Source organism: Gasterosteus aculeatus, chromosome 13 (assembly GCF_964276395.1).
Source record: "Gasterosteus aculeatus chromosome 13, fGasAcu3.hap1.1, whole genome shotgun sequence".
Classification (NCBI taxonomy): domain Eukaryota; kingdom Metazoa; phylum Chordata; class Actinopteri; order Perciformes; family Gasterosteidae; genus Gasterosteus; species Gasterosteus aculeatus.
In genome coordinates, this window is record NC_135701.1 from 18,340,902 (window position 1) to 18,365,764 (window position 24,863).

At 49.2% G+C, this 24,863-nt stretch overlaps 1 protein-coding gene across 4 annotated transcripts in view; it reads left to right on the forward strand.

The window, feature by feature from the left end:
- cux2b (cut-like homeobox 2b) overlaps positions 1–24,863 on the forward strand; it is a 77,623-nt gene that overhangs the window by 13,220 nt on the left and 39,540 nt on the right. For 2 of the 4 annotated variants that reach the window (XM_078087285.1, XM_078087287.1), the window contains exons 2-3: positions 18,597–18,707; positions 21,118–21,165. In XM_078087285.1, the coding sequence (XP_077943411.1) occupies positions 18,597–18,707; positions 21,118–21,165 (159 nt within the window). Of the gene's footprint in view, positions 1–3,740; positions 4,031–18,596; positions 18,708–21,117; positions 21,166–24,863 lie in introns of those variants that run through there. The other 2 variants (XM_078087286.1, XM_078087288.1) reach the window with 2 other exon arrangements.

A 24,863-nucleotide genomic window follows, 5' to 3' on the forward strand; every position in this document is an offset into this window, starting at 1 on the left:
CTCTGAGAAACACCCAAACAGCTGCGCAGTAAATACACTGTAAGTGGAGTTACTTAATGGCGAGATTTTGCATGCTTAATTGCAAGTATGGATTGAGGGTCCATTAAAAGACATCAGTGTCTTGCAGTCCAGCATACAGCTTGAATATACTTGAAATGGATTGATCCATTGACTTTCTGGCTTTTTCTATCCGAGGGAAGTAATTAGAAACAAGGGGGGCGAAGCCGTCCTGAAGATGATTTGAAAAAAAAAAGACAAAAAAAAAACGAGACATAAAAGATTGTTAGCATCCAGACATTCCCGCTTCTGATGCAGGACATTTTTTGTTTGTTCAGTGTATGCGAGCATGCTTCAGGGTGGCACCGTGGACGTCCTGAGGGAAATATCAGGCTTATTTATTGGAGCCTTTTTAGCCCCCGCTCAATAGCTGCAGCCCGATGTCCGGGTTACAGAGGGACTATCTGGCAGAGGAGGAGGAGGAGGAGGAGGAGGAGGAGGAGGAGCTCGGCCTGGCGTCGGCCCCACTGACAAGCTCTTATTTACCGTCCAGATCTATGACTCATTTTATGTACCTAATCGTAAAGCACTGAGATTTATGGGAGGTAACGGGACAGTAGGGAATACCGTAGGAGACTGGCAGATTCAGCCCCCCCCCGCCCCTCCTCGGCCCTGCTACCCCGGCTGGTCGTCAGGCTCGCTCCACCTGGCCATGAACGCCAACGCCTTCCCGGGGAAGGAGGGCGTCGGAGCCCAGATGAGGGACTCCGTATTTCTGCCAGATATGGACGGCTGACAGCGTATCTAATAAAGAGGGAGGTCATAAAAATTGGACGGGCTAATGGACGACTGCAAGGATTAATAACAGCTTATTGGTCAGGTGCAGTGACCTCTCGAGGAGGCAACAATGCAGCGGCCAAGTGGGCTTCTGCTGCATGCAGCAAGATGACCAAACCAATAAACAGGGTCTGGGTGTGGGAGTAGGGTGGAAATTGAATTGGATTTGAGGCTTTTTAAGATTTTTGATAGCTACCCTATCCCGTATGTTTTATTTTACCAAATCCTGGTACATGATGTGCAGTTGTGTTTTGTTGGTTTATGAATAATGCATGGACTTCAGTCTAAAGGTTGACATCCTCACTTACCGTCATTTTTTCCTCATGTCTGCCACTCCAGCGATGGCAAAAGGGGGAAGTGAAAACAAGAAGCTATTGTAGAACTGCCTTTGTTCTGACAGCCGCGCTCTCAGGGCCTGTTTTATATTCCTGCCGAAAATTAAAATTAAACTTTCATTGTTGTGCATTCTGTTTAATCCAATAACGATCTGATGTAACAAAGTGCCGTAATATCTCTCAGCATACTTAATCGGAGCGGACTTAGCCTTGTCACTTTATATTAACCTCTGCTGCAACAGGAGAAGGGTTTCACTAATCTGCCATTGTTGGGTTTGGCAGTCTGTAGCTAGTGCAAAGCAGATTTGGCAGTCAGTGCGAAAGTAAAGGCTTCATAACGACAGCAGGGCCTCTCTGCTATTTCCGCTAATAATGCCAAAATCTAATAATGCCGTGGCTCTCGGAATTAGATGTGAGGTGAACGGCAGCGGATAGCCGCGTTCAGCTATCTCATTATGTCTCCCACTTTTCAGAACTGCAAATCGGCAAACAGTTTAATCCCGGATGACCTTTGAATCCTCTGTGCGTTGGCGTGCGGCGCGCTTGCTTTGTATCCCGTTCGTATAGCCCTGAGGAAGTTGGATAGTGCACAATCCTGACAGCTGACATCCTGGTCAGATGCACAGCGTGTCCCGCGGGACGTGAGGTTCCTCAGAGAAAGGGGCGATAGAGCCCCACAGAGTCACCTGGCCCGACTCAGCTCAGCCGCACATCTGCAGCGTCATCAAAGCACGCGACTCCTGTGCTCCCTCGTCCCCCTCCTCTGTGGATCTGAGGCCTCGGCCCGGGAGATAAAATAGCAGTTACTTCTCATGCGCTGTGCCATTTTTGTCAGTTTTGACTGTTCAACTTATTCAGTGTTTTTTTTTTTTTTTGTTTGACTCGCTGAGCTTGAGGGGATGTGAGTGCCATTTCGCAGCCAGATCTGAGTCGTGTTGATTGAATTAGACAAAGTCGGAAGATAATTAAGAACCGCGAGGCGCTGCAAAACTGTCTGCTTCCAAACTGGTGAAAACGAGACGCTGCCACATCAATGAGCTAGCTGGCTCTGCTTGATGTCAGTGGTGGGTTATATCAGTTGACACCATTACCTCCTCGTGCTGGAGCCAGTTTTCTCCTTTCCCTTTAATCTTTCTCCAAATATGATTAATCACAAGCCGTAAAACCGTTGCTTCTGACAGTGCACCCCGTTTGCACGGCTCCGTTTGTTTCTTTCGTGGTAGTAATATGAGCCTCGGCTGCCAAGTGTAGTTTATGGCATCAACATAACCCCATAGAGGTGTGTCTGGGAGTCAAATGGGAATCGCAGCTTGGCCCACTACGTCTCTAATACTTAACTGGTGATTTAGTAGGTCTGCAGAGTTGTTTTCTCCTCTTTTTTACATCGCAGCATGTTGTCTAAATTACAGTGTGATCTGTAACTACATTTAAATCCATCCCTACTTTGGCCAACCTTCCTGTACTGTTAAGCCAAACAGGGAGAAATAGTACACTACTTTACAAAGAAAACAAGTATCTTCCAAGTACGTCTTTGTTTTTATTGGGGAAACGTTCTTTTTTTGTCATTCATGGAATGCGAGAAGGAGGAGTCAGGCAATTGACTGTGACTGATAATGTGCCGGCAGCTCATGTGCATTCAGGCGCTTTCTCAGCCTCCCTCCTTCGACTTCACCCGTTTTATTCTGGTACCCTATTTAATGGATGTCGGCCTTGTTGCTGCTTCTTTTCCTTCATTGCTGGATAGGTAATGTAGCCGTGAGGTTAATGGCGAGAATCGTATAGGCCCGGCACAATAAAATTGACACCGTGAGACCTAGAGAGGTATGATTACGGCAGCGCCTACAATGTGTGGGCCTTTTCTGTTTGCGTGAACCTGATAGTGGGAGACCCCCCCCCCCCCCCCCCTTTCCCCAAAGGAGCTGGACTGTAGACCGTGGAGCTGGGAGCGCAGAGGAAAATGGGGTGTCAAAGGCTAATTTTCAAAGCCACTCACGGGCGCTCATCTCTCACTGTGAAGTGGCAAGCGTGGCAAGTGGCTTGCACGTTGTCATGGATACTAAAGCACGGGACCCCAGAGATGGGGAGCGCGGGGGTTTGGGGGGGGGCGAATGGCCGCCCCGTCTATAGGATTCCTGTCAGCTGTGGCCTGATAGATGGCATTGACGGATCATTTGTCATACTGTAATTGTTCTCGGCAAACACCGAATGCCCACTAGTATAAACAGCAGTGCGCCGCTGGGCTAATAAAGCGGGAAAATGGAACGGGATTCACTGATCCACTGCCTCTTTCACTTAAAGAGACAATGGCTCTGTTGTCCGGCCAAGGCGGTCTGATTAGAGCCGCGAGGGCTGAGAAAAAGCTCGGCCGGGAGAATAAAACAGGGCAATCATAAAGCAAACGGCAGTCACTTCTCCGTATCGATGTGGCTAGGCGGGGGTGAAGTCTGTGAGAAGTGTTGACAGCCGAGGGAACAACAGGAGCAGGTCTAGGGAGTGATTCGTTCCCCCCCCTCCCCCCTCCACCCCCCTCCTCCTTCCCCACTTTCTCTATTTGGCCAGTGAAACGGTGAAGGAGAATGCTTGTCCAAGATAACAAATACAGCACTAGTGCAGATGCATGGCTGGGACCGGGAGCTCTATCTGCCATGAGGGTCTGAGATAGCCAGGCGCCTGAGTTGGGCACAAATGACTGCGGGTACAAAGGTACTGTTTGTTCTCCCTTGTTTTGGCATGGGCTCTGTGTCTTTCCTATTACTGTCGGGATTGACCCAGTGCCGTCTCTCTCTCTCTCTGCTCGGAATGCTCTCTCCGGCCCGGCTTTGTCTGGGTGCAGAGGCGCTCCGACAGGCGTGACTGTCGAGGTATGTACGACAGATACAATCATTTAATGAATCGTTACGTACAGATGGTTCCACCTTTCGTGCCCGTAGGGGAATTCCTTCAGGTGCAGTTGTGGGCAAGTGGCAGAAATATGACTTAATTTCAGATGTATATCCTGTTCATTGGTTAGACTCTTTTGCTTATTTATTTAATCTACCTATTTAATCGACCGCTGGAGCAAAAGCTTTTTGGGAAAATTTGCAACTCTTGTTTCCAGTTCTAGACTTCCTTGACTTTATTTGTCATTGATCAAGTTGGATAATGGAACAAGCTGACTTTCTGGTGCTCATTCACTGCGACATTAATGCGTGCAAAGCGTTAACCTACCGAAGGACAAACCCACAGCTAGCAGAACACATTTGCATGAGCACAAGTAGGCACATTAAATTAGGCAATTTCCCAAATTGGACATTGCTCAGTACACAACATGAACAATGGCAGATATGCCATTGGCAGATATGCCTGTATTATTAGCCTGTATTATATATATATATATACTACTAGTGCCAAGATCTGTTTCTAATCATAGCAAATATTTAGAAACAAAATATAAATTTCCCATTCATTTGAACAATGTCTTGCAAATGATCACTGTAGATGACAAAAGAAAATAATTACAGTTTGCACTGACATCATGACACTGTTTTCCGGGAACAGGGGCGGAAAAAAGTTTGGAGTGCTGCTAACAATTACTCCACCCAAAACGAAACGACCAAGAAATTGCACTCGCGGCGTCCCTAATTTTTATGCAGGAGGCAGCTGGTGGTCGTGTGATGTGTTGACTAAATGCCTGTGTGTGTGTGTGTGTGTGTGGGGGAGGGGGGGGGGGGTGTCCTGCAGCCCGGCGGTGCAGTGTGCTGAAGCGAGCGTTCCTGGCACTCCTCGTGGAGCACTTCACCCCTCTGACTGTACCCTGACAAACTGTGACGCCTGGAACACTTTAGTCTGACCCGGCACCTCACCTCCCGCCTGATGGACAGATTAAAGGACCATTAAGCATAATTACTGTTTCAGTTGGAGAGGCCAACTCATCCTGTCAGAAATAGTTACAAATTGCTGCCCCCCTTTGGCCCCTGCAACGCTCTTATTCTGAAAATCTGAATTCATAATTTATTGCGCTCTGAAAAAGCAAAACAATGACGAATGAACATAGAACTTCAAATTGGGCGCAAAAACATGTCTGCAGATTTCCGTGGCAATCGGCCTTTTGTGAATACGCGGCTCTGAGCCAATCGCAGCGAGCGTGGTGGCGTGCGGAGGGGAGTGTGACAGGTAGTTGATGTGACCGGGAGCGGAGCGGTGTGAGTGTGTGGTCTGACGCGCTGTCTGTCTGATTATGTAAAATGCGGCGAGACGGTGTAACATTGGCTGGCTGCTGCAGCGGTTTGCCAGCTCCGGAGGGCCCGCTGCCAGTTCTACATGAGAATATGCGGCAGCGCCTCGTAATGTTCTCCCCTCTTCCTCCCTAAGAAAACCCACCCGGCCGCCAAAAGGGAGATTGGTCGATGCCATCAACCCAGCTGGAGGCCCGGGCGGCAGTCAAAGAGTTTTCCCATTTCTACATCGATGCTGGTGTTTTATTATGAGATCTCCCTTCACTGTAATCCTGCCCCTCTCGCGCAACCTTGTCCCCCCACCCCCCCCCCCCCTCTTTTGGCCGATTATTACACCCGTGGTGAGAACAAACAGTGTCCCCACCTAATAATTCACATCATTTTCGTCTGATACTCAGTTACCACGGGCAATTTAGTAGTTGAATAATTTTGTGAAAAATTCATTTATTATCGCCGCGCGTTACGAATCTGGAGAGACGCAGAGTGGAGTGGTGGAGGGTTTTAGATTGCGTCTGTGGAGCGAGGGATCCAAGGGTAGGTAATGTGTTCTAATGTTCCCGGCCATATGCATTGTTTTCAGGGCTCATCGGTTTTACATCGATTCCCACTGAAGTGTTTAATTGCATCATGAATATGATCTAATTCTGTCCTTTTCACTGAAACTGGAGCACTCTCTGTAAATGATGTACGGCCTTGACAGCGCCACATCAGGATGTATTTTATATGGAATGTAAATTATAGTGTTAAATTAGCCTGGAAAGATAACTAGCTGGCACGGGGGAATGGACTCAACGGTTTAATTTAGTGTCAAAAGGCCGTGAAGGGATAAATCCCCTCTCTCCCCCCCGTCCGGGGTGCCATATTAGGCTTTAATCATTCTCCCTTACTTGTAATATCACTTGTTTCTCACTGCTGCCTTTGGAATTCTACAGACTACTTTTTTTTCTTGCACACAAAGATTCAGGAGCGGCATCTTTTTTTATTATTTTCTTTCTAAGCAGGTTAAGAGGCGCTCGGCTTCGCGGTACAAAAAGGTTGAGTATGCGTGAATCAGATGAAAGCCATTAAGTTTGTTTTTTTCGGGACGCCCCCCCTCCCGGTTTCCTGCCCTTAATGCCTGAGTGTTCGCCTGAGTGTTCGCCGCCATTATCTTGGAGTTTCCCTGCATGGCGCGAATAGGCCTCGTCAGCCCCGTCTATCTGGTGTGATTGTGTCCTCGACGACAACTGGAAAAGAAAACCCACCTGGCTGAGATCTGAGTTTTAATGTGAGAACTCGCTTGGCTTTGTGTTCCCAGAGTCCTCGCAGTGAAGTGACTTTCACTTTGATTCAGGCAGACAGAGAGGGGGAGAGAGGGAGAGAGAGAGAGATTGTGTGTGGGGGGGTTGTGGAGGAGCTTGAGGGGCCAGATGAAATCCTCTGGGTGACGTAGACACCTTTAGCACTTTCACCAACATACTACGTGGTTATTTGTCGTTTTTACACGCGTAGATACCTGAAACCAACCGCTCTGCACAGCCAGGATGCCTCCTCCGCCGCTGAATTCCTCCCACTGCTCTGCCGACTTTGACAGCTCCCCTGAGAAAAGGGCCCTTAAATTATCAAGTGGGGCTGTAGTTGTTTTTCCTTGTTGTTTTCATCCCTCAGGAGGGGGGCAGGGTGGGCTTTTGGGGATAAATTGGTATGTTAAATGAGCTATGGGAGGTCTGCTGAGGCTCTTTTTTTTTTTCCTCCTTTTTTTTTTTTTTTTGAGCAGGGGCTCAGTCAGACGAGAACTGCTGCGTTGGGCGTTTGCGGCAGCTGTGTGAAGTCATTTTCTGGGAGTGCAAGCGGGAGAGAGGTGCGGATTAGGCAGCGCCTCTGAGCCGGAACAAGTCTGTCTGGGAAGGGATGAAGGCTACAAACCATAGATCTAATTCCCGCTCACGCTGCTAGACAGCGCCGACGCTCACACGCAGCCAGTTGTGAATTAGGCCCATTTGCTCCCCTCAGTCTGAAGCGAGCGAAACGCGCGAGCGGACGGGGCGGGGGGGAGGAGAAGTTGACAGACTCCTCACATCCTGCCCTCTCCGCCGGCTCTCGGCCGGCTCCCCGCGTGCTTCCAGCCCACCTTCAAAAGCTGTCTGCGGCTTTTTATTGTTTCTCGCGCTGCGGGTCTTTATTACTGCTGACATTAACATGAACACAGCGCAAAAAAAACGGTTCCACCCGAATGCCGGGATGGGTTAAAAAAAAGAGGAAAGAAAAAAAAACGGGGGGGGGGGATTCCGCTGAAAACGTTTGCACCTGTGGCACCATTGATTGCGCGCTTGAAGCTCCATTGCTCAGAAGTCCATAACTTTATTAATGTGTGTAATGCTTTGCCTGGGGTCATGCGTTTGCCCTGAGGTTGGGAGAGGTGCACGAGGCTCTATGCATGTGTGTGGGGGGGGGGGCTTCTTCTCCTCTCGGGCCTTCGCGTGGACCCGAAGCAAACCCGAGAACCCGACCCCTGAGCCATGCAGCGGAGGGCCCGGATCAATGGGGCCGACCCAAATACGCTGAATTAACCTCTGAATGCTATCCAGCATGCAACTAGTGACGTCCACGGGCCCGCGGCCACTGGAAATCTCGCTTGAAGTGCTTCCCCCCCCCAAATCCACAAGACTTATTTCAGAGCACCCCCTCGAAAATCAATGGAATTGCTTCAGGTATTAAGGCTCGTTTTGGAGCTGTGCTAGCGGTGGAGGAAGATGGAGACGTTGGTGTAGGAGCTCCCCCCCCCCCCGCGCTCTCTCCCCCCGTGGCGCCTGTCTCTCCCATCCCGGGCCTCTGCACCCTGCGTGCCCGGTAACGAGCTGTATTACATGCTCTGTGGCGAGCGTGTCTTGTTGTTACGAGTCTGCATTCAATCTTTGTAGCGTGAATGCAGGGGGGAAGGCTCTTTGTACGTCTCCGAGAGGCACTGAATTGAAACGGTGTGCAGCGAGTGGAGCTGATGAGCAGCGAGCGAGTCCTGGGAGGAACGCGCCGACAGCAGGAACGCCGTAGCACGTTTGTGTGCACTTGTGCGTCGACGTGCATCTAACGTCGCGTCTCCGCGTGTTTGCGGCGGGTTCCGAGTCCTGCGGTTTACTGATCCCACATTCTCACACGGCCTGCCAAGAGCTAGTGTGTGGCGTGTGAATGAAAATCTACTCCTTTTGACTCATTCATCACTCGGAGCCCCTCATTGTGGCCCTTTTTTTAAAGGACCGGCGAGGGGCCTCGCTGAGGGCTAAGTGATTTTATGAGGCGACATCATCGGGCTCGGGTCTTATTCCTTTTTGTAGGAATGCATTTTCTACTTAGATGGCAACAAACTGCATTTGCACTTAAAACATATTCTGTAATCTTCTGTTATTTTACATACAAATTGCATCCTGGGCGATGCATTCATCATTGCTCATATCCAGCCCACTCCTAAATGAAAAATGTATCTGAGATGAATAATGGATCCATCCATAGTATAATTTTGTGTTTCTTGAATATAGTCGAGAGTTCCTCCTCGGCGTTATCCTCTAAAATTTGCCACCTTGCCTGGATGAAGTTTCAGAGGGGGGAAGATATGAAGAAAAATTACTTATTTACGGCGGTTATTGTTTACCCGAGAACTGTTACAATATGAAGCTCCCCCGACGCACGTAATATATGGGAGATGCCGTCAAAAAATAAGCCGCCGCCATCCACGGCTACTTCAGGACACGTCCTCCCGCCAATCAATCGCCCTCATGTGCCTTGAAGTATCCCATACGCGTTCAGTCCGGGGGAACAGTCGGCTGGGAGATGACGGAGGGCTTCTCGCTAGCGAGCGTGCACAGGTGTTGGGGGGTGGGTGGGGTCCCTCTGGGGGGGGCTATGGGTGGGCAGCCTTGTGTGAAGCCGGGAGAATTGAGGTTGAGTAGTTGAGCCCTCTGTCTTTATCTCTAATTACACGGTGAAGCTCGGGGAGATTGGGCACAACTGTAAAGCCTGCATTGATAGCTTAGTACCCCCCCCCCCCCCACTCCACCCACACACCCCCTTCCTCCGTCTTCCTGTAACACAGCAGGGTCTGAGGATGTGAAGGAGAACCGGGTCTGCCGGCGCTCTAATCCCACACAGGCGTTCTCCCCGGGGAGCCCCCGCCGCGCTGTCCTCTCCCCGTCAGCTCCGCGCTCTGCCACATCGCAAGCCGCCGCTGGGGGAGAAGCACGCCGAGGCTCCGGCAGCCCACTCTGTCGTGCTCTACTTGCTCCTGTCGCTTTTTGTCGTCCCCAAAGTTTGCCAGCCCGTCCTGGGAGACGACGTCCTGACACGGGTTGCAGATGGGAAGCATTGGGCCGAGGCAGCTGGTGACACAACGTGGATTGGAATTCACAGTTGGGATAAAATATGAAACAAATATGTCATTGTGCATATGTTTTCCACAGTTTGTTCATCCAGCTGTTTCCTTGCTCACTACCCACCTCACTTCCCTGTTGCTTTGCCGTATCAACCTGGGTAACGGCTGGCTGATACCGATCCATGACCTACATCGGTGCCCACTTCTTCTCACCGTGGGTCCAGTCGCCTTTGAGCGTTATCCTCTCTGCTGGTTCACTGTCAAGAGCTCCGATTCCTGGATTTGAATATTTTCACTTTGTTGTGTTGATGATATGAGGCAACGCTATCAAAGGAGAGCGCAGAACACACTTTACTTCAAATGAAATAAAGGCAGAATTATTCCCAGGCAGTTAAGAGTCCTTTGATTCCTTTGCAAGTTTAATCTGCGGAAATCGATAAAAGGATGCATGTTGGGCCTGGGAGTCAACGGGAGCCGTGTTTGATGGGTAAACGGACAACCAGATGGATGATGTGGGGGAACATTCATCTTTCTTTAGGCAAATTGGGCCGCGAGGTCCTGACTAATTGATTGATTGCGTGAATTGCTGATACAATCAAAGTCTGGCCTGATTTATGGCGATAAATCGATTGATTAATACGGTTTTCGCCGCACGGGTCAATCCGTGATCGTGTTGAGAAGTAGGGGGGGGGGACACCTCCAAGTCACACATCTGTCTTGGAGCCGTCAGCCTTGTTGCTTTAGTGTAGTAATAAGAAAGGCCTGGATCTCCCAGCTGACATTTACAAAGAGCCGGGCGGCTGTGACCCGCTTCCTAGATTAACCTCCACTTGTTCTCATAAGCACCACTGATATTAAAAGATGGGAGGCAGCAGCCGGGAGGGGGCGAAAAAAATGGAGTGTGACTTTTTCCCCGTTTGCATACATCAGTAGGGCGGCAACAACAAAAATCAATTGCACATTCCAGAATAAATAAAAAAAAAACAAATATCTTGAGCAGCGTAACGCGAGGGCCTCTTGTTGACTCTTCCCAGATTACATTTATCCGGGTGTTTAAACGCTGATTTACAGCAAGATGGAGTCCATTCCCCTCACTCGCCTGCCTGTCTGCACTGCCTGTTCAGAATATGAAATGGAAGTTAAACACTGTGAATCTCCAGTGAGGGGAGGAGGGCTCTGGACGTGTGGGCAGCGTAGCATCAAATAGATTGTGTTTCCTCCCGTGTAAACGCCTAATGTGTGCCGAGCGCCCTGACACAGATGAATGTAAGGAATTTGCTGTAAAGACTTTACGGCCCTTTGGAGAGACGTGGCTGGCAACTGGTGGACTGGAACCTGCTCCACGCCCCCCCACGCGAGCGCTTACCCATGCACACGCGTCAAGGCCCACAGCCGCGTGCAAAGCGTTAAGGCCGGCGCGGACATGGGGGATACTTTTTATTTGCTTTGGGTCAGAAATGGCGGCGCCCGATGGTGTGATTGCCTCTCGCAGAGCCCCCCGCTCCCTCACGCTATACCTGCGGCTACGTTGCGGCAGGAGAATATTCCCGGTGGTTCTCCCGACCGGGCTCGTGGTTTTAATATACGAGAGCTACCTCCTGCTGCAGAAAGGGGGGCGAATTATAAAGTGATTCATGTGTAAACTGCCCTTTCAAGTGGCTGCTCCCATTCTGCGGCACCAACGCTCGTCTTCCAGATATCGGAGCCTTTGTGGCGGCGCTCAAAGCTCCCGGCTGCTTGTTGTCAGCGCTCGTTTTATTCCCCCTCTCACCGCTCTATTTAGATCCATTTATTTTTGGTTCAAATGCGGAAAAATGAAAGTGCGACGGAGGAGAAGGAGGGCGAAGGAGCGTTCCCTCTCTCTCAGGCAGGTGGCCCCGGTTTATGTCGCCGGGCCCCCGGGGGGGGCCCCGCTAACCGAGTCTGAGCGAGAGGAGGGACCCGTCTCTCAGCGCCACACAGGTGGTGTGAAACGCAGCCATCTCTCTCCACACCTGAAATATTCAGATTCTTCCAGCGGCGCGGCTTTGATCTCGCTGCAATCGACAGGGGAAATCGGGGAGAGTGGTGGGGGGGGGGGGGGAGAAAACAACAAAAACAAGAGGAAGAGCAGCACACCTGAGAGCGAACAGATTGACATTTCTTAAGAGAGAATAAACAATCGCAGGTTAAGCCGCGTTGCGTCGCTCCGGCGCGTCGTTCCAGGTGAAAGTGGGCCATCGCGGTGATGGCTGCATCTTCGGAGCCTTCCTACTCTCCCACCGACTGACCTCAATGGTGGAGCTTCACAGAGACAAATCCCCCCACCGTGCGCTCCTCTTCCTCCTCACTTCGAAAGAGGCAGCAGAGCAGATCTTGTCCCCGTTTTTTGGTTGTCTAAATTCTTACCCTCTTTTCTGCTCCGCTCATTTTTAAACGCGTGAAACCTCCCCGTCGCAGTTCTACGTCCAAATCTCCATTTGAGCCGATCATGCGGCTGGCTGAGGTTATCATGTCTCCGCTCGGGTTTCAACCCACTAGTCCGCTAATGAATCATAGGACTGTGCAATTAGTCACCCTGCATGTAGCGCACAACGACAATAGACACCCTGATTGTAACCACAGAGTTTGAAAGGAGCAGAACAATGGTCGTCCTTAATGATGATAAATAAGGTGTTGTAATTGGCCTTCGTTTGGATCAGTCAGTCACGGATCGGAACTTGAAGTTTTTAATTGGAGGACGTTCAAAGTTATTCATTGGATTCCGAGTGGGTACAAGGTTGTTTGAAAGCGTTCTGTTAAGATGTTTCCATGATACCTTTTGATACTATTTTGAATAAAACTTGAAAATAAATGGAATTACAGCCTCACTGATCGCACTGAGATGCATTACCAGTTTATATCAGTAAACGGAACAAGAGTGTGTGTGCGTGCGTGTGTGTGTATGTTTAAGTGCGAATGTTGGAATTAAAGAGAGAGAAGTGTTGACAAGTAGGCTGTGCTCTGGTGCATCAGGCGCCAGAAACTCTCAAAATGAGGCAGGGTATGACGAATAATGGCTGACAACACCAGTCACACCTTTCGCTGATGGTTGTAACGCTCACAGCCTTCTCCTTCCTTTTGTAAGATTTAGCATGCTGTTTGAAGACAGCCTGACTGACTGGGGATTAATTATTTTGGATGATTTATCAGACTTACCAGTCCAGAGTTTAGAGAGGTGTCAGAATTAAATGTGATTTTCCTCGTTGCAAAGTCACAATCTATATACGCTACCAACATGTTTCGGCACTGTGCCGTCAGTCTCGCTGCTTCGGTGGACAGACGCAGAATGTGCAAGTAGGCGCCAGGCAGGGATTCTCTACTTGGGCTTTGGGTGGTTTGGGTGGGACCCAACAAGGGGGGGTCACACCATCGGTCCGAGGGGTCATGTGACAATCTTCAGGATAGGAAACCAGAATACGCTTATTTGCTGTTGCTACGCTGAGAGTGAAATTATGACTTTTAATACAACTGATATATGTTAGATGGGAATACAATACCACAAGACAGTTAGCTTAGCATTAGCTGAGCAGAGAGAGAGAAGTAAAAGGGTGGTGCAATGGTTACACAAGCAGTTCATAGCGTTTCGCTGGCCCTTTTGTTGTTTCTTTGCAATTGAGAACAGACCTTCTCTGAATCCTCATCTGTCATCTCTCGCAGCAGGTCTGATCAAACTCTCAGGATTATGTGCAAACAGTAGTTGACGCGGGTTCGATTCGGTGTTGGCGGCGTGGATTGGCGGAGCTCTAGTTAAGCTGACGGAGAGTAAGAGGGAAGGTGCAGCAGTAAACAGATGGAGGGAGATGCCAGGTGATAGCCCCCCCCCATCCCCGTCCCCATTTCCCCCGGTGCTTCCCTGTCAGAGGCCGTGAGCTCACCTCAAGTTCCTGGCACCGGGTCACAGAGGTTAGAGGCTCCTCCCTCCCAGCGCCCTCCGTCTGGACAGTCCGACAACACACTGACACACACACACACACACACACGCACAAACTCACACATACACACTCTGCTGTTCTGCCCTTCGCCGATACTCTTCCTAAAGAGGCCAGATAAGAGTTCATTTTGGATCTTACAAATGAACAGGCGCCAACGTGCTTTCCTCCATCCCCCCGCCACACGGCCCCCTCCTCCCTCAGAGGCTGGAGGTTGGATGGGAGGGGGGAGGAAGGGGGCGTCGGGGAGAGGGGGGGGGCTGCCAGTAATAATGTTGAGGCCAGACTAGACTGCAGTGATTGGGGCCATTGATTGTGGTGATTTGATTTATTGATCAGTCCCCCCTCTCAAACGTGGCGTCTGAGATGCGGGGCCTAATCCGAGGCGGCTGTGGACAATCTTTTGCCTCCCAGAGAATGGAAGAGGCGAAGAGCAACGCATGAAAGGAAACTACACTTATCTTAATCGCGCACCGGTCCCCGCTCGGCCTTGCTGCAGCCTCCTGCGCGCCGATGTCACGTGTGCCTCGCACATGTGAGCCCACCCGCTCTCTTTTGTGTGCGAGACCTCGCGTGCAAGTGTTTGTGTGTGCGTGTTTGTGTTTGTGCGCGTGCGGTGGGGGGTTGTGAAGCAGTACAGTCACCAGGCAGAACAGAGTGGATCTATAAATTGATGGAATTCAAAGCCTCCAGCATCGATTACCATTATAACAAACAGCAGCACACAGAATGTCTGATTATTTTTAGACAAAGATTCTGTGCTCTCAGCAGCTATTCTGCTGATGCTGTCACACTTTCAGACATCTGCCTATGATTGCAATTAGATGGGATACAAAAAGAAAAATAATACCCCATCTGCATTTCCCCCTCTCGGCTCCTCCTCCCTATTTTTTCCTCTTTAATTTGTGCTGCCCAAGCCCAGTGCACACAATAGTGATTTTGACTCATTCTACCTCATGCGGCACCTTGGTAGTTTTTTTTTTCCCAGTTGTCAACATTTTCCACCACGGCTTGTCTTTGTGAAAGGCAAGAAAAAAGCTTACCACTACAGATGTAATCAAGACGAGCTGGGTTTAATGAATCGATGTCAGATCTACTCCAACATCATACATTAATGAGTCCCACATTTTTACCTAAAACATTCGCACATGGACAGATTGTTACCGTACATCTCTCTCTCTGCGCCCTTCTTTTCTGAAGAGCTATTCTCTTTGCTGGATTTAGATATTCGACATGTTTTCACTCTCTGTTTTTCTGCCGTTGCCTACACTGTTTGTAACTTCAACACCATCTTCTAAATGGAGCGCAACACACTTGACAACCAGCTTATGTTATGATCCTCGGTGCTTTGTCTTCGCAGGGATTTGTTGCCACCGCTGGCCTCCGTTTCTTTTCCCACCCGTTAGAGTCTGAAGGGACCACTCCCTGCAGCCTTTGCTGCAACACACTTGCATAAACCTGAGACCTCTTAACGCAGTATGAGCGGTCGCCTGTCAGATCGCGCGAGGGCTCCGCCGCGGATGCCGATAAGCATCCATCTTTGGTCGCCGTTAGAGGGGCAGAGCCCGCGCTTGTAAGCTAAAGGACACGTGAGACTGCTTTTTTGCCGTTAATTGAGCTTCAAGGCTTTTACAGCGGCCGCCAGCGCACTGCAGGTCCACCCTGCTGAAACCAATAAGCTTCCCGTTTCTTGCGTCTTTGCTTTTAAGTCAGAAGTCACCGATTGCTTTCCCCCTCACGGATTGACTTGAACACGCCGGGACTGGGTCCAGACTCCAAATCCCTCCTCCTTGTCCCTCCAGCCCCAATGACAGCTCCGGCCCTCCCCCCGGGGGGGAAACTCGTCAATTATCGCTGGATGTTTGACTGGCAGAAGCTTAATGACAGGAGCTCTGCATTGACCAGGCGACCGTACGCGGAGAAATTGTGTCCCGATCCCCCCCCTTTTTAAAACCTGTCAATTGAAACTGGAACTTGCCTTTTCCCCTTTTTAAGTGTTCAAGGCATCAGAACCATCTGCATGTTCATGCAAACGATTACACGAAGGAGGAAGCTCGGCATAATGGAGGGAGATAAGTGAATTTAATCGGGGATCTCGAAGGTGCCCTGGTTGCAGGTTGAAATGGATCAAATCTGATTAGGAAGCAGAGGGGGGGGAATCCTTCTTTAGTACCTTTTGTCTCCAGAGATAGCCTTGCAAAACCCTACATTGTGGAGTTCCTCCCATCATCAATCTGAGCGAGACAACCAAAGTAGCAAACAGTCTGTTCAGCTTCGCTTCTTCTGCAGTAGCTTTTTATTTTTTATTTGATGGGCTGTTGCCCGGGCCCCCCCCGCCCTCGTAATGGTCTCGAAAACTGTGGGGGTTCTTTCAAAATAACCATGCCATTACGGTACCACTGCTTGGCTGGCACACGGGATGTAGTATTCTCCATTCTCATCAGCTGAGCCCAGCTCTACAGCGACGAAGAATCACCACGCTGTTATATCTTAAGTACTTATAAAATCCACTCAAAGTCACTTCTAGAGGAATTTTCTCTTGGCAAGATTAGCCGAACCGAGGCCATTTGAATCTTGTGGAGGTTGGCCGGCTTCCGAAAGCTCCCTAATCTCCAGCAAGGCTCATCCCAGATGGACTGGAAGGAGAAAAAAAAAAACAGGAATTTAGAAAGTCCTGTCGCCTTATGTTTTACAGCCACAGCCTTTTTTTTTTGCGTGACAGTACGTTTTCACCAGGGATGAACCGTTTCCCAAGCGCCATAAGTATCCAAAACATTTGGATACTTTCTAACTGTAGAACATTTCATATTTCTAAAACAACACAACCAGATGGCTTGTTGCGTGAGAAAAAGAAGAATCCAGCCGTACACATTCATTAAAACTAATAAACTGAAAAATATTTGTACTTATTCCACAGTTTGACAATAGCTACTGACATTGAATCTGCTTTAAAATAATTAATAAAATGTCCCTCTTTGGTAAACATTTTTGTAAACTGAACATAGAAATGATCACATGAGCATCTTGCTTTACTTAGTTGTCTTCTTCACTGATATTTTATTTCCAGTGTGTAGAACGCAGTGATACAAATATAATAGGGAATATGACAACAGACATGCAGTCTTTCTGGCTCGGTGAGACCATCCACACAATAATTACAGTAGCATTGGTCCATTCAAGGTGCCCACTGTGACAAGGTCACTATGACTGTTGTGTGGAACAGCTGTTGTTGGAAACGGCCGACCCTGTGCTTACTGGACGAATCCCATTAAAATACCGAAACCAACAACAGATGAATCCTAATAACTAAGTATCACCTGTGCGGCCAAAAGCCTTGGAGGCTTATTTTTCACTTCTGGAGACTCGTTGTTGTCGCATAGTTAGCGAGGCCGTCCGCGGAGACTCCAGGAACTCCCATCAAATGTTTATTAATGGTTTCTTAAAAACTACAATGTTAATCCATTGTTGTCAGTGACGTTGTATTAACAGGCCAATTAATCGTCTGCAGGCGTCACAAAGAACCGCCGCCGTCCTCGCTCACAAGGCGCCGTGTTATCGCGCAGCATCTCGGCTTATTGCATTTCATTAAAGCTCAGTCAAACTTTAACCACTTTCTGACCCGTCAATCCAGGGACTTGAACCAGCAGCCCTTCAATTAACGGCCTGCTCCTCCGGCCGGCGGGCTGTCACCGTCTCGCGTGGCCGCCGCACTCTTCCATTTCCCCCCCCTTTTTTTTTTTTCCTCACGTGATGATTTATTAAATTGCCTTTAAGTAAGACGGCAGATTAATTAAAACACAGTCCATTTAATTTCCCGGCGTCATATATAAATTTGCACTGGTAATTGAATCCCCCACTCCACTTTTTTACACTGTAACTCGGCATTCACAGGAGAACATCCGCATCAATTACTGACAGTGGCAGTCGGAGTGAAGCCGAGGTGAATGCACACGTGTCCACTGCTCAGTTCGTATAGAGTATAGAGTTTGAATCTGTTTTCTTTTTTTTCTCCTCCCTGTTTGCTGAAAGAGCCGGGAATTGGATGACTGATCGATAATATCGGATTCGTGGATGCCATGCGGTGCAGCTGAGTCCGGCATGAATGCAAAGGTTCTGATGAAACGACGGCTTTGAATAGTGGATCGGACGTGTTTCCGGGGGGGGGGGTAGAAGTGGATGGGGGGGGTGTATCTCTCTTTTTGCACAACGTGCAAAGAAGAAGACGTGGGCATTAATGGAATAGCCGTCAAGCCTGTTGTTGCAGCGAAAGGGTAATTTGGTTAAAGCCATGGCGGCGGCTGTCATGTATTGAAAATCGGTGCTCGATCAATACAAAGATCGGTGCGGGCGATGCGAGGCCGATTGAATGGAGGGTGAAAATAGATCTGACCTGTGGGTAATCACGACGGCAAGCGCTTGGATCGGGTTTTAAAAAGAACAGCCCTTCATTTCAGGAGGAAGCTCTATTTGTTTGCAAGAGGGTATGTCAGGTTATTGGGTCTCCACACGTGACAACCCCACCCCTCCTCCACCCCTCAAAAGCCCACCCCCTCCACTCTCACTCTCTCGCCTCCCTCTCGCCCCGCTCCCTCACTGGCGCTCTGTAGCTGTTGCAAGCGTATTGATTATTTCAAATACTGATTATCTAAAAGGCCTTCTGCTACTGTAGGCATCGGATTTATTTTGGCTTAATTATTTATGGGCCGGGGCGAGCTGTAAGTATTACTGCTGTGAGATCATGAAGGATTACATTGTTAATATTCAGCAGTGTATTTTTATTTATGTACACTCTCAGCTTTACTGGATGAGCGTTGGCAGGCTCCCTAAAGTGCCGTCTCTCTCCCTCTCTCTCCCTCTCTCTCTCTCTCCCCTCCTCCTCCTCCTCCTCTCACCGCTCCTCTCTCTTTTGTGTGTTTTGTAGAGGGAGCTGAACTCTGTGGCGTCTGAGCTGGCCGGTCGGCAGGAGGAGAGCGAACACTCCCACAAGCACCTGGTGGAGCTGAGCAGGGAGTTCAAGAGAAATGTCCCCGAGGTGAGTCCGCCAATCCCCAACCCCCCCCTCCTCCCTCCCCCGGTTCTCTTAAACCCTCCGTGTTCTTCCTCAACCTTCACTTCAGCCCGAGTGTCTGTGTCACCGCCGCCACCTCTTTGCACGGGGAGTCATTTCAGATTTTCTCTCTGGAGGAGGAGTCGGGGTCGGCCCACTCTTCCCCTTCCGGTAGCTCAGTCAGTATTTGAAACGCGGCGGCCTTGCAGAAACGTCACAAGGCCTCCGGCTGCGTGCGGTGGTGCTGGGCCGGGGGGGTCCGGAGGGGGGGGGGGACTCATTTACAAACTGTAAGAAGAATTAGTCATCTTCTCTCTCGACCGTAGGCTGATATCGCGCCTGATACCTGTGGGGTAACGGGAACAGGTGTCACAAACACACTGCGTGTGCTGCTTCTTCATTAGTACACAAATGAGCAGAAGATAAGGAGTGCAACGGCAAGAAGCAGTTTCGGGATCCCCGTGGCTGTTCCTCTCGCCCGCGTCGGCTGCGCACAACGTTTTTTCTTTGTTTTTTTTTTAATCCGATGAAGGAGACGAGGCACAACATCCAACATCCCCTTGATCTTTGCAAACACGCATTCTAAAGTTCAGCCCGAGCTAATTCGAGTTTTTCGTCTGTCCGAGTCGGCCAAATGAAGCCTTCCAGAATTACGGTCTCTGTCGGGCAAAATGTGGCACATCCCTCCATTGCAGCCGAGGAAAAGAAACAGCCACCTGTAGCTCTCTCAGCGCACACGTGGCCACGTCGATATGGCGCTCTCCCCCCTTTCACACACCCCCTGAATGTGATCAGCAATGTTCTCGCTCAAACGTAAAAGAAGCATAGATTTGTCCAACGTAAACAGCAGACTGAACTAATAAGAGGAAGTAGACGTGCACATGTTGCGCCCTTGATCCTTTTGCTTCTGCGCTCCGTCTCCCTGAGCGAGACTCCTCACCAAAGTTTAGACTGAACTCAAAGGTTCAGTTAGTAACTTTCATAGAAAATAACTTGTTGTCATATTTACGGAAACTGTCACTTCATCACGATAGTAGTTCACGAGACAGGTAATCTGTGAAAAAAATCTGCTCCCTCCGTCTCACCTGAGGCATTTGCAGGATGTCACAGCGCCTGAAAGAAAAACAAGAAATGGGAGCAGAGGAGTGTTTAACGCAGCTGTCAATCACTGCCTGTGAGGCTCCTGAACTCTGATCAAACCGTAAAGCTAAGCAGCGCTGATCAAATGGGAACCGCGCTTCTGTCGCCGCATTTCTCACCTGAAATGTTTCAGAGCACTTAAATCTGCACAATGGGGAGCGTTTGTTTCCGGCCGCTGCTTGGTTTTGTTTTGACTTGTTTTTAACACGACAACCGAGTCACAAACCTTTTTGTTTAACAAGAAAACATTAGAGATAATCACCAAATTCTGGTCCAATTGGTTTTTGAATATTTAAATCTTGTAAATTGCTTAAGGAGCAAAAAGACAATGCGCCTCATGTACGACTATCAGGGTACAGAGAGAGTTTGAGCATATGTGAAAAGCAGTTATTTTATACACAGGTTACATTACCAAGTCTTTTTTCTAGCGTGTGCCAAGTAAACATCTTTGTGTACCTGAAAATGACAACTGATCAATTGATCAATTTTTGCTGTTACCATAGCAATAATAATACAATACTACTGAACTACAGTCTGCCAAATTTGATCTGCAATCATTCATTATTTGAAGAACCTCAAAGGGAAATGTATTTGATGTTTGCCATCTGGGCTTTTTTCCGTTTTCATCACCAATACGTTTGAAATCTGCTTCATGCCACTTTTCTTCTGTCACGATAAATGGCAATTAAGGTGCATTGTAGTGAATATACTGAAAGCTAAATCTATGAACGACACAGGTGTGATTTCCCTCATCATCTTCTTTGAAACGATCACCCATAAACATCTCAATTGAAGTCGAGAAGAACATTCTTACACTCCGGAAATGAGCCCGCGGGCTATTTGCTGTGGCTCCGCCGGCCGTCTGTCTCAGCCGGAGTATGTAGTGCGCTGCTGTAATCTTGTCAGTATAATACAGGCGTTTAAGACAGGATCAGGCTGTCACCGCTGGCAGCACAATCCCCTTACCTGAGGCTGTGGGAGCTCGCACCAGTCTGGATCTCTGAGCTCTAACGCAAACTCCTGGAAAGCCCCACTTTTCAAACATGCCCACTCAAACCCTTTAGGTTTAACCGCTAATACCCGCGGCCCCATAGCAACATACCTCACTCACACGCACACGCACACGCACGCGCACACACACGCAGTGTAAGAGCAGCTATGGAGAGAATCCATTAACGGGGGTCTGAACAGGTGGAGCATCTGCAGCGTGGAAAATGCTGAGACTGAGTTTGCTTCTTTTTTTTTTCGTGCATAGGAAGTCCGGGAGATGGTGGCACCTGTTCTCAAGAGTTTCCAGGCCCAGGTGAGTCACCTGGCGTTTTAAAGAGACATGAAACATTTACAGATTCTGCATAAGAATGTCTAGAAGCCACTAAGTGGCATTATTATTGATGATTTCCCTTCGCTCCTTCCTTCTGCTTCACATTCTGTTTTACTGACACAAGAGATACCCCTGCTGGATATTATATGCACACTGACCGGCGCGGATCAGCGCGCCTCGAGAATTCGATCGGCTCGAAGAATCCATGGCGTGCTTTCCGCGTTGCTGCTCATCTTTTACTTATTGACTGATGCCTTTTCCGTCAGATTGAAGTAGCATCTATCTGCCATTAGATGATCAGATATCTGGCTTCTCATATTTTCTTGGCCCGAGACAAGCCCTCATTTCCTGTTGTGATGGTGCATTCCTCGTGCCCCCTCCGACGTCGCCATATTGAAAAAGCCATCCGATACCTACCAAGACTCCGCTCCGTGCCATTAAACCAAGGTCATAAATCACATTTGTGAGCCGCGTTATGGTTCGCCGAGCAAAGGCTTATGGAAATGATACCGCAAATATGTTTTCTGTCTCGCTCTCCCCTCTAAACTCCCGCTCAGCGTTAACCTGAAAGCCCCCATCGTCGGTAAACACGAGAACACTCAGCATGGATTGTTCAGTTCTCCTGGAAGTGATTATTGGCAGATCCCTTTTAATGCTTTATAATTGACTATGCCCGGGCAACCGTGTTCCCTGGCAGGAGCTATCGCGTTCTTCAACACTAGACTCCGCGCTGCTGCTGCGGTTGATTTGTGTGCTAATTCAATTACCCCAACTGTAAAGTCGCACAAATATCAGAAGCACCCTTCCACGTCTTTATCGTGCAAACAGGAACCCACAGGATTAATTTAAGCACCATTGATGTCTGACAACTGGGAGTCGAGAGATGTTTCTTAGTAGATAAAATAGATGGCTGATAATGAGCGATGCTCTCCGGGTGCCTCTCGGTCTCTCTTGTGTAACTTTCCCAAGCTTACGTTGTGCGCATTGATGAGTAAGCTTCCCGCGGGAAAAAAGCCTCGGCTATTTTTTTAATTTATTTTTGGGTCTCGAGGTGCGGCGAGCGACTCGGCGCACCATAATAATATAATCCTCTGGTGTTTTCTGATACACTTTGACCTTATTGGGAATGTCAAACAGCTTGCGGAGGCTTGTGAACTTTACCCAGCGGTAGTCTGCGCGACCTCGGTTTAAGCTGTGGGACCTCGACCTGCTGCTGCAGGGGGAGGATGTGGGGAGAAGGTGGAGCTGGATGCGCTTGTTTGGTGGTGTGGTTTGGGAGATACTAAAGCTCCCCTGCAGCTGCACTGTACAGGTGGTGAACATTAGACCTGGCATGTGTGTGTGTGTGTGTGTGCGCGTGTGTGTGTGTCAGGGTTTGCATACATGTGGGAAAGAAATGGGTCCTCACTTCCACACCCACACCTCCCTCCTCCTCCCAGCATGGAGGCCCAGAGGAGCACCTCGCGGTATTTGGACCCTCATCCTGCCACTTCTGAAGGAGAAGTCGGCTCCTTTGAAGTGTCTGCGACATGACAGGTTCTCTTTCTTTTTCTTTTTCATTTCAACGTTCCCCACCCACTTTCTCTCTCTCTTCTCCCGTCCAATCTCGCCTTCTAATTATCGCTAACCAGGCGACTGATTAGAAACACGTTGCCGACCTACTTCTTTCCCGAGGAGCCCGGAGGAGGAGAAAGGGTTAATCCCAGAGCTGGTGGCTGTCATTGGTCGCTTCCCTCCTTCTTCTCCTCTTTTTCGTTCTGCTCTCGTCTTTCTTTCCCTGGAAGTTTGCTAATGAGGTCCCGTCAGAGCTGAGGAGAGGTGTTAATTTGGCCTTGTGAAGTAGGAAGGAGATTAAGGACAGTGAGGAGCTGAGTTTACGGCTTAAAATACACCGCTGTCCTTATTAATCCACCGGGCCCTGGGAGACCGGCGTTTTTGGTTTTTATAATGAACACTGTCTTATAATGAAGGTAATTTTAATAAAAATGTACGGCGGAGAAGGAGATGAGGTGGTACGTGTCTCCGTGGTCTCGGGCACACCTTTGGGGCTGAGGGATGTGACAGTTATTTCTCAAATAACTGATCGCTGCAGAGCCCCGTCGGACCACGCTCTTCACGCAACTTTCACACTCGCTGGCATCCCAACGCACAGAAAGCAGCCTTCGCCAACACGAGTTCCTCAACACAATTTACACCTCCCTCTCACTTTAGAGTGTAAACTCCCTCCGGGATACATAACATTTGAGATGAGGAGGAGGAGGAGGAGGGGGGAGGAAAAGAACAGTGTCAGATGTCTCCTCTTTGTCGTCTTTTTTTAACGCAAATTCCTTCCTCACATCCGGCCCGTGCCGATGATGTGAGCATCAGGCCCGAATTAACCAGTCATTCCATTTTCTCTTCCTCTCCTCTTGATGTCGTTAGGGGCTCTGAGAAGAAGGAAAACAGCAGCACGGGTCCCTAATTACTGAAACTGGCTTTACAATGATAATCCGTGGAGTAATTTAGCGTGCACAATGAGAGTTGTGGTGCTTGCGCAGATGGAGATTCTGATAAATAGTTTGTAACGTGTAATTAGCGGCTCTGGCGGTTACATACCATTAACCCCTGAGGCTCAGGACTCATTGGCCCTCATTATCAAGCAGCAAGGTACGATGGAGCTGACTAGACATCCAAAACATCAGCTATTAAAGCGCCTGTTTATAAGCCTGACCCGCGCCACAAACACAAGTGTTTGTTGTTGTTGTTGCATGTTTTTTCCCACGAGAGCACGGGAGGTATTTTGACCACACGGCAGCCTTTTGTACTCCATGAAAGTAAGAAGTGAGGAAATCTCAAAATGGCTGCCGCCTCTCACCTGTGTGACTCGCGTGTCCCAGAGAGGAGGAAGGAGGGATTTTTTTTTCCCGAGGCTGATGTTACTTAGAATTGCATTGTTATTGTCGGGGAGCCCGTCGGAAAGCAGACAACGACGCACAGCGAAAGTCACCGTTGGTCGCTGGGATCGTCGTATCTGCGTGAAACATCTGCAGTTGGTGTTTTCAAGACCTGAACCCGGCCCGTGTGAAACATCCCTCAGATGATTCCACCGGCGTGGAGGAGCATCGGCGTGTTTTTTCGCTGCCTCGCCCCTGAGCCCGCCCGCCTCGCAGCGAGGTGGGCAAACACCGCCTTTGATCATCCATCGAGAGACGACCAGTTCTTCCTCCTTCTTGATTAATTCCTGAAGGAAATGATAATTTCTCTTGAATGTATGAATATGTTATGAATGGTGGAATGAATCAAAGAGCGAAAGATGATAATTAATTACAGCGCTGTGATAAAAGGCTGTGGGTGTTATGACGCAAGCTTCCTCCGTGTCATTACGAGAGGCTCCGTAATTACCTTTCCGCACGAGCCGGCGCTCCTGGCGGTGCTGACGGTGAGAGTGCCGCTCGCTGAGTGAGTCTAACGGCCATAAAGCTTTTCCCTGCCTAATTGTCTGAGGGACTCTATGGCACTTTCATAGATGAGGGACTGCGCCGTTAGGTAAAATGCTCAGCGACGCCGCGGCTTCTTCCAGCTCAATGAAGACGGATCTTCATCACGGGCTGAACCTCGCGGTTATTAGGCGCAGATTGCCCGAGTTGGACGGCTGACTCGGGGAAGATGGTTTTTAGGGAAAGAGCGAGCGGCAGAGCGAT